Genomic DNA, 9,729 nt, shown 5'->3' with positions numbered 1-9,729 from the left:
GTGCTTGGCCATTGCTCCCGAAGCATTGCACAACCTCAATGATGGGACAGTCACCGCGCACCGAGTGTACTTAGCCTCCTGCTGGTCGGGTAGCAGGTCAGGAACCATCCAAAGTCGCAGATGAGCAAGCAAATGCAATGCTGAAGACAATCGTAAATACCACGCGTCTGCTGCTTTTCCAGCTTGCACACGCCAGCTGCACAGAATGCACTGCAGATGCTGGATTTTTTCGAACCACAGTGCTTGCAGCTCTCCAATAGCTGGGGCAACGCTTCCTCCTGCCCTATCGTTCCGAGAAGTCGGAATGTCTTACGTTGTCATCCACATTATCACGCAACGGCCAGCAGCTTTTCTTCCCTCGGTAACGTCTGCGCTGGCTGACTGCCTTGTATTAGTGATGGAGGAGTGTCGATCTGTTCTACTCAGGTCTCCGCGCTCGGCAGCTCTCAAGGTGTGCACGCTGTGGCTTTCAGTGCCTGTCTCATTGTTTGTCGTGCTTGCCATGGACTGCATTGCTCTACTACTTATTCTTCTACGCCCTCTCATCCCTCTCCCCCAGTGCAGGGTAGCAAAACCGGAACATTCTTATTGATTAATCTCCCCTGCTTTTCTTTTTCTCTCTCTTCTTGCATGTTTAGTTGAGCGTCCGAGGTTAGGCTATGTATAGTTGTATACTTTAACTGTACTATACTCGCCACTCATCTACCAGCCGTTCGTCTGTAGATCGCAACAGCAGCTGTAGTTTCTCTCGAGATCAAACCGATTCAAAATTGTGAGATGCGGTTGCCGATTAACCGGCCGCATAGGTTTCGTTCGCAGCTCACCCTGCGGGACCGCCTGAGGGGGGCGCCAAAAAGTAGAGATATTCCAGCAGCACAGCTTAAGGCCTTGTTCTTCATTTGTCAGCCGCAACTCGGGACAGGGGGGTGCCTCGCCTTGCCGAGGTGGAGACATTGTGCAGACTTGATCACTAATGCTCTACCTGAGACCCTTGACCTGCAGACACCGACCCATGGATCACCCAGGAAGCGAAGGACCTGCCCAGCTGATGCGGCCTCTTGAGAGGGCACCGAGGAGCTGTGACCCCTTTCGAGGCCTCGACCTGGCGGCGGACGAGCTGCTATGATCGTACTTCTAGCCACGCGGGCCGCAGCATGCGACTTCACAGACCTGTCAACAAAGCCGACATACTCGCGACGGCTGCACGCCGGATTGCACAGCGGACAGCAGCTGGTAAGAAAGGCTCCCTGTATTGAGAGCAGCGGCGGGCAGCAGCCGTCTTTTCCCACACTACCCGCGTACAGAAAGAGGATGACTTCCTAGGAGTTGGTGGCCCCGAGAACGAAGCTCTAGGCTCGGCTTCAGCGAATTCTACTCAAGCTCGTGGTGAATCACAGTCGCTGCAAGAAGTGTTCCTTCATGGTGGCAACTTCATTATCATCATCATCATCACCTGATCCGCTACTATAGGGATACTGTGCGGTGGGCGGGCGGCAACCGAAGCCTGCTCGTGAGATCCCTGACTGGACACTCATCCATTGCCGAGAGTCCCCTGTTGTGGAGCTAGGGACATATAGGAGGGGATAAATACCCGCCGCATGTCTATGCGATGGAGGCTTCTTTGAACTGATGCTTCTTCGAGATCTGCAAATATGTAAAATGAACTTGTACAGTCCGCTCTTCAGCGCTCTTTGGCTCTCTCTAGTGCGCAAGCGGCCTCCTGGTTCCTGACCGACATCGTACGCGCAACGTAGGGCACGACACGCAAGCTGGGCCACAACAGTCGTCACAAAACCGAGCTCGCCACTATTAACGCAAACAAACAAAACATTGTGTCATGTCTCTTTCAACTTATTAATGGTCGCTATAAGTATCTATATCTCTGGAATATTTTTTTTTCTTTCGGGTTACGTCCATTGCCTGGTAGTACATAGCCGCACAGTAATCGAATTTAAACCTGCCGCGGTGGGTAAGTGGTTAGGGGACTGCGCTGCTGACCCGAGGACACGGGATTGGTCCCGGCGGCGGCGGCCTGCTTCAATGCAAGCGAAACGTAAGACGCCCTTGCACTTGAGATGTTAGCCCACATTAAAGGGATCCAGGTGGTCGAATTTCATCAGGAGCCGTTAACTACAGCGTTCGTCATAGCGCGTGTAGCTTTGGGATGTTAAACCCCATTTACATACCACACCATATCAGTAACTGCATTTAACAGGCATAACAATTCTTTCAGGCATCCTTTCCGCGAAACGCTAATTGAATACAGCCTCCTAAAAATTATCAAGTTTCGCAATCATCACTGCCGACGTTTCTCTCCAGTATTGTTTAAAAACGTGTTTTTCATGCTTACCTCCGGATATGATCAAACTGCGTTAATGTGATTTGCTATCAATACCTTGCCTATGTTCTTGGGTTGTGTTCGCTTCTGCGTATTGCACCCTACCTGCTAAAATCCTCAGCGGGGATTGCGGTATTTATGAATAAATGAAGTTAAACACCTGGCTGCGGTTAAATTTTCTGACCAGAATGTACTAGCAAAACCGACTTTCATTTTTTTTTTAAACAGCGTTCCTATCTATAATCGCACAACTGATGCCCAGAGGGACCTTGTATCCATTTAAATTGATAGGCTCGCGCAGTGCTGCTATTCCTTCGTTGGTTTTCGTTTTATAGGATTCAATGTCCCAAAGCGACTCAGGCTATGCGGACACCGTAGTGGATGGCTCCGGATAATTTCGGCCACCTGGGGCTCTTTAACCTGCACTGACATCGCAAAGCACACGGGCCTTGGCATTTCGTCTCCATCGAAATGCGAATTCCGCAGTGTGGGGATTTAGCCGGCGTCTGTCGGGTCAGCAGCCGAGCACGATAACCACTGAGCCACCACGGCGGCGCCAGACTTACTTTATTGGTGAAAAGACTGCATTTTATTGCGGCACTGGTGCACAGAGCACTCCATATACGACTCTCCGAAGGTGTTTCAGAGCGCACACTCACATATGCGTTGCGACGACCGATACGTGGGTCTATTTACCGTCACCTCTTTTTCACACAGGAAAATATTGCGGCGGTTAAAGCGAATTTAAATCCCGTCGGCGAAACACCCGTTTCCGTGCCACCCCTCCCCCCCCCCCCCTCCGCCCCCCCCCCCCCCGCCCCAAGTTAGGTGAATTGATGCCTGACGTTACCCCCCGTACATCACCGTCAACCAGTTCTAACGCTCACAGTGAAAGGTCATTTTAATATATGAATATGTGATGTCCCTGTGCAACAGCAGTTACGTTCGAACCACACTGTTCACCATTTCCGGCGACTGCGCCAATGATGAGGCATGTCACGGATGTCCAGTCTGTTAAGAGAAGGGTAAAGATGAGGACGTATGGGTAATTAACACACCGTGTATAATACCTGCAGCGCACTTCAACCATTACGCAGCCCTCCCTTAAACGTTAATCTGTTTGTCAGACAAATGATCGAATTCAAATCTATCGTAACAACCGACGAGTAAATTACGGGAACTAAATGCGCGTGATCAGGCGGCAAGAAATTCAGGTTGATGAGTCTTTGATAACTAGGTGTATTCTAATGACGTTTTGTAATCGGCGAGCCAGGCGCCGCGGTGGCTGTGTGGTTATGGGGCTCGGATGCATGCTGACCCGAAAGACGCGGGTTCGATCCCGGCCGCTGTGGTCGAATCTCGATGGAGGCGAAATTCCAGAGGCCCATGTATGTGCAATGTTAGTGCACGTTAAACAACCCCAGTGGTCAAAATCTTTTAAGTCATTCACTACGGCGTCTCGCATAGCCTGATTCGTTCTGGGTCGTTAAACACTCATAAACCAAATAAACTAGCCGGCGATCCGGAGCAGCCCTCCAAATTACGAAGAAGCATGATGACTATTGCGGTTCAGTCACCACTCAGGATCTGAATTCAAATCATGGAAACACGCACTTCGATTTCGCGCAGGACGAAAACTTGCTTCAGATCGCCGATTGGAATGCACAATAAGTATCCAAGCTCATGTCCTCACATAGGTACGCTGAAGTGAACCAAATCACACGGCATTGCATAATTTTATAAGCGTTATCGCTTAATTAATATTTAACAAAGACCCGTTTTAGAAATATTACTGTCGGAATGCCGCCTAAAACTTGTGCCATTCATCGCGCGTAATCTATCGTGTCTCAGCGGGCTAGAATTGGATGTTTGAAGTAGTCCCGTATTTGTCGATAGCATCTTTGTCAATTTGCAGGAGCGTTTTAAAGCTATGAGTAAATGTTTCCTAAGGATTGTTTAAAGCTTGTACCTTCAGTATTTTTTTGAAGCTTTGTCTTGACACCTCCATAAGTATAAATTGAGCTGAAAGCAAGTCATTGTTAACCGAAATTTAATTGAGATACTGGAACGGTATTCCTTCTCTCTGGGACACATCAGTAGAGAAAATTGCGGCAATTTAATGAGAAAAGAAACAAAATTATTTTGTTTGATATAAACCCCATAAGGACACAATATAATTGGGAAATTAAAACTCGGCGTGCATTTCGGTGAGGGGCAAAGCCGAGTTGTAAAAAACGTAAGCGATGATCAGTAGCCAACTTGTTTCCTCCTGTGATGAATTCGGTAAAGAAAGAAGCGCTTGCAGCTAAGAACCACGTCATGAGGACGATCACGACTACATCCCTGCTTGCATTTGTTGTGCTAATTCTGCAGACCTGCCTCAGTTAAGCGCGAATGCAGAGGTACTCAGCATTCTATATCGGGCCTAAGGGATTGCTAGCCAGCACTTGACCGCCAAGAGTTTTGGCTGCCATAATTGCAGCACAAATGTAGAATCCGTTGCAGAAAAGGAAGTGCCGTAATAAGCTATTACGATAACGCGCATGAGTAAGTGTGGAAATATGGTTAGAAATTCGAACAGAAAAGGAACATCTTTTGCAGCGTTTTTACTCAACACTGTCGGCAAGCAGGCAGGTACGTGCACAGTGCGGAGCACTTGAGCGGTGCGCTGTGGGCTATAAAAAGGCACAACAGGCCGCAGCTGCTGGATTTGAACTAATGTGCTTCTGTGCAAGTTTTTGTGGATGTGCTGCTGCAGAAGCTCTGTAACTAAAAAACTAGCACTGACATCTATGCTGAATAAAGCCAACTGGCACTTGAGACACCATACGCGTGCACTGCGAACAATGAGCGACATAGCTGTCATGGCAAAAAAGAGGGGGGCTTTGCGGTCTGGGCATTTAAGTATTGCTTTTTTCTTTTGCCGTTGCAAAAAAAAAAAATAAGAGGCCCTGCATCACGTATCGCTCTTTCCCATTTTTTTTTATTGACTGTAACACACAACAGCAGTTTGACCCCGCTGCGAGAAAGGCTTCGCTGTTCATGACTGACTGCGATGCATCGCAGCCTTCGAGCACTGCGGCGATGCGCCGACCTGCCTCCCGGTGCTCTTTCCTAGCGTGACACCACTGTACCTGAGTCCGAGGAACTTGCGCACTCAGGATGCTATGCATTCGCCCAGAAGATGTACAGCGTGCTTTGCTGCGTACGCACTGAACCGAAACATTTCTACTTCCTCCCGCGAGGTTAGTCACACTCAAGCATAACAGAAAGGACGTTGCGAGAACGTTTACTGCCTAAAAAGTGTGACTGATACAAATACAACCACAGGAGCGGCACTGATGCATCGCCTGGAAAGTTTATGAGCATCAGGCATAGCCCTATATCAGCGCGTTCCGCGCCCGGCTCAAGCGCACACTGCTGCGCGCACGCTTCGCGGTTCAGCCGAGAGATGGCGGCCCTGGATCTGCCCTCCGGAGCGTCAGTGCGCGCGCCACCTCCCTCGTCAAGGGCCGGACCCCGACGAGCCGTCCCTTCGGCGAAGCCCCTCCCCGTCCGGCCCCCCGCCGGAACTCACCGGCCAGAGCAGAGCGGACCGACTTGGGGAACCGTCGCTTCCGCGCGCCAACCGATCGAGCAGGAGCGGCGCGATGACGGCCCGCGCCAGTGTGACCCCGCCACTGAACCCCCCTTGCATTCCATACTTGCCGGCGGACTGGGAAGACTTCGATGCCGGCGGGTGGCGAGTGGCGGCCAGGCATGGTGTCACCGCCGGAGACCATGATGCCTACAGCGGCCCCCAACAAGCCCAAGCTCGGCTTCTCCATCGAGTCCATCGTTGGCAAGGATGCGGCCGACGAGCGGCGAGCCGACGTTGCCGCGCACCACCACCATCACCTGCCGGACTCACTGGCGGCCTCGGGGCCTCCCGACTCGCCTCGGCCCCCTGCGCCGGCCACTAGCGTGGCAGTGCCCATGGCCACTTTTCCGCCGCTGGCGGCCGCGTACGCCGCCATGGTGGCCGAGCAGCACCCGCTCTCGCGGGGCCCGCCGCCCTACCTGGGGACGGCGCTGCAGCACCACCACCACCCGCCGCCGCCGCCGGCCGCTCTCGGACACCTGGTCGGGCCCGGCGGCCCGTTCATGGTGTCCCGAGACCCTCAGCCCCTCTACCCGTGGCTGCTGGCGGCCAGGCATTCCAGGCTGTTCGCGCACCGGTTCGGAGGTGAGCACGCTCTTCGCTCGGCAACCGGCCTGTACCAGACGCGTCGGGCGCGCTATCCTCAGGCGTCGACGCGTCTGGTAGTCCCAGTGCTGCAGTGTGTCCTTGATGCAGTCTGCCTTTCTCGCAACTGCCCTCCTGCAGTACACGTGGAGCAGCTTTCGTGCATGCGCGCGTCAGGCGGCAGTTTACTTTTTCTATCGAGCAGTGTACTGGCCGATCGCACTTGTTGATATTCGCATGAGTTGCATTTGTTAGAATTAAGTTCCATAAGCCATTCATTAACATAGTTTTGTGCTGGCGGGTGTTCAATAGCACGTGAGTCTGAGCGATGTCACCGTATCGCCAGAGGTATGCCGGCCGACTGCTGAAAAGTGCACGGCTTCATTGATAGCGCTATTTCGCAAGAACGTAGGCTGCCCGGTGCATTGCCTGGAAATTTGCAACTCTTTTCCAGGGAATTCGCCACTGATGCAGAACAGTATTGAAATGGCTTCGCCGTGTCGCTAAACTGGGGCTGTTTTCTTTTGGCGCCGAATTCTTCGGTAGTTTTGTTCGTGACTGGCACGCACACTTTCCTATAATTAACGTGTCCTGACGAGCGAAATCGCTAATAAAAATGAAACAAGCCTCCCGTGCATATTTTCTGCCGGCCGTGTCTGTTCCCTATTTGGCTTCATTTCTCGGCTCACGGATTTTCAACCGTGCCGCCAGTAGGTATGTGCTTGCTTGCTTTCTAGCTCACGGTCGCAGAAAGAGAGGCTGTTGTTGCGCGCTCTAGGCAGATGTAGGTTGTCGAGGGTAAACCTACACCTTCCTAACGGAGCGCCGTGTGTGCTTCACGCTGAAGCTGCTTTCATGACGCGCAAACTGTTTGGAATTCCTTTTCATTCCGCCAGCATCGTTAGCGTCTGCCGATGTGTTCAAACGCATCCACTGGTCTTTCATGGTCCAGGACGACGGAACTCGCCAGCGATGCAAACATCATGAGCGGGTCTCGAATATCGAGTAGAATGAAAATTGGCGGACGCATTAGTTTCAGCCGCGGAGCCGAATACTACCACCGCTTCCCCCGTGGAAAACCACGGCCCTGCGCTGCTGCCCCGTTCACGCATAAAATGCGCTGATGTACGAACCTTTCAGCCGGCGGCGTTCTCGTCACCGAGTCATGCACTCGATGAGCCCGCAGTTACTTCTGTCAGAGCCTCTTGCTCGTCACCGAGTCGTGCAGTCGATGAGCCCGCAGTTTCTTCTGTCAGAGCTTCTTGCTCGTCACCGAGTCGTGCAGTCGATGAGCCCGCAGTTTCTTCTGTCAGAGCTTCTTGCTCGTCAGCGAGTCATGTACTGGATGAGCCCGAAGTTTCTTCTGTCAGAGCTTCTTGCTCGTCACCGAGTCGTGCAGTGTATGAGCCCGCAGTTTCTTCTGTCAGAGCCTCTTCCTCGTCACCGAGTCGTGCAGTCGATGAGCCCGCAGTTTCTTCTGTCAGAGCTTCTTGCTCGTCACCGAGTCGTGCAGTCGATGAGCCCGCAGTTTCTTCTGTCAGAGCTTCTTGCTCGTCACCGAGTCGTGCAGTCGATGAGCCCGCAGTTTCTTCTGTCAGAGCTTCTTGCTCGTCACCGAGTCGTGCAGTCGATGAGCCCGCAGTTTCTTCTGTCAGAGCCTCTTGCTCGTCACCGAGTCGTGCAGTCGATGAGCCCGCAGTTTCTTCTGTCAGAGCTTCTTGCTCGTCACCGAGTCGTGCAGTCGATGAGCCCGCAGTTTCTTCTGTCAGAGCTTCTTGCTCGTCAGCGAGTCATGTACTGGATGAGCCCGCAGTTTCTTCTGTCAGAGCTTCTTGCTCGTCACCGAGTCGTGCAGTGTATGAGCCCGCAGTTTCTTCTGTCAGAGCCTCTTCCTCGTCACCGAGTCGTGCAGTCGATGAGCCCGCAGTTTCTTCTGTCAGAGCCTCTTGCTCGTCACCGAGTCATGCACTCGATGAGCCCGCAGTTTCTTCTGTCAGAGCTTCTTGCTCGTCACCGAGTCGTGCAGTCGATGAGCCCGCAGTTTCTTCTGTCAGAGCTTCTTGCTCGTCACCGAGTCGTGCAGTCGATGAGCCCGCAGTTTCTTCTGTCAGAGCTTCTTGCTCGTCACCGAGTCGTGCAGTCGATGAGCCCGCAGTTTCTTCTGTCAGAGCCTCTTGCTCGTCACCGAGTCATGCACTCGATGAGCCCGCAGTTTCTTCTGTCAGAGCTTCTTGCTCGTCACCGAGTCGTGCAGTCGATGAGCCCGCAGTTTCTTCTGTCAGAGCTTCTTGCTCGTCACCGAGTCGTGCAGTCGATGAGCCCGCAGTTTCTTCTGTCAGAGCTTCTTGCTCGTCAGCGAGTCATGTACTGGATGAGCCCGAAGTTTCTTCTGTCAGAGCTTCTTGCTCGTCACCGAGTCATGCACTCGATGAGCCCGCAGTTTCTTCTATCAGAGCTTCTTGCTCATCAGCGAGTGATGTACTGGATGAGCCCGCTGTTTCTTCTGTCAGAGCTTCTTGCTCGTCAGCGAGTCGTGCAGTCGATGAGCCCGCAGTTTCTTCTGTCAGAGCCTCTTGCTCGTCACCGAGTCATGCACTCGATGAGCCCGCACTTTCTTCTATCAGAGCTTCTTGCTCGTCACCGAGCCATGCACTCGATGAGCCCGCAGTTTCTTCTGTCAGAGCCTCTTGCTCGTCACCGAGTCGTGCAGTCGATGAGCCCGAAGTTTCTTCTGTCAGAGCCTCTTGCTCGTCACCGAGTCGTGCAGTCGATGAGCCCGCAGTTTCTTCTGTCAGAGCTTCTTGCTCGTCAGCGAGTCATGTACTGGATGAGCCCGAAGTTTCTTCTGTCAGAGCTTCTTGCTCGTCACCGAGTCGTGCAGTGGATGAGCCCGCAGTTTCTTCTGTCAGAGCCTCTTGCTCGTCACCGAGTCGTGCAGTCGATGAGCCCGCAGTTTCTTCTGTCAGAGCCTCTTGCTCGTCACCGAGTCATGCACTCGATGAGCCCGCAGTTTCTTCTGTCAGAGCCTCTTGCTCGTCACCGAGTCATGCACTCGATGAGCCCGCAGTTTCTTCTGTCAGAGCCTCTTGCTCGTCACCGAGTCATGCACTCGATGAGCCCGAAGTTTCTTCTGTCAGAGCCTCTTGCTCGTCACCGAGTCGTGCAG

General features: G+C 52.7%; 1 protein-coding gene across 1 annotated transcript in view; it reads left to right on the top strand.

Annotated features, from left to right (window-relative positions):
- The first annotated feature begins 5,821 nt into the window (after positions 1-5,821).
- LOC144116247 (uncharacterized) overlaps positions 5,822-9,729 on the top strand; it is a 110,963-nt gene continuing 107,055 nt past the window's right edge. Inside the window, exon 1 of the mRNA XM_077650964.1 lies at positions 5,822-6,563. Coding sequence (XP_077507090.1) covers positions 6,068-6,563 — 496 coding nt within the window. The 5' untranslated portion in view covers positions 5,822-6,067. The remainder of the gene's footprint in view (positions 6,564-9,729) is intronic.

This window comes from Amblyomma americanum, chromosome 1 (assembly GCF_052857255.1).
Source record: "Amblyomma americanum isolate KBUSLIRL-KWMA chromosome 1, ASM5285725v1, whole genome shotgun sequence".
Classification (NCBI taxonomy): Eukaryota; Metazoa; Arthropoda; class Arachnida; order Ixodida; family Ixodidae; genus Amblyomma; species Amblyomma americanum.
Note: the sequence above shows the minus strand (reverse complement) of the source record. Positions and strands in the feature narration are given on the sequence as shown.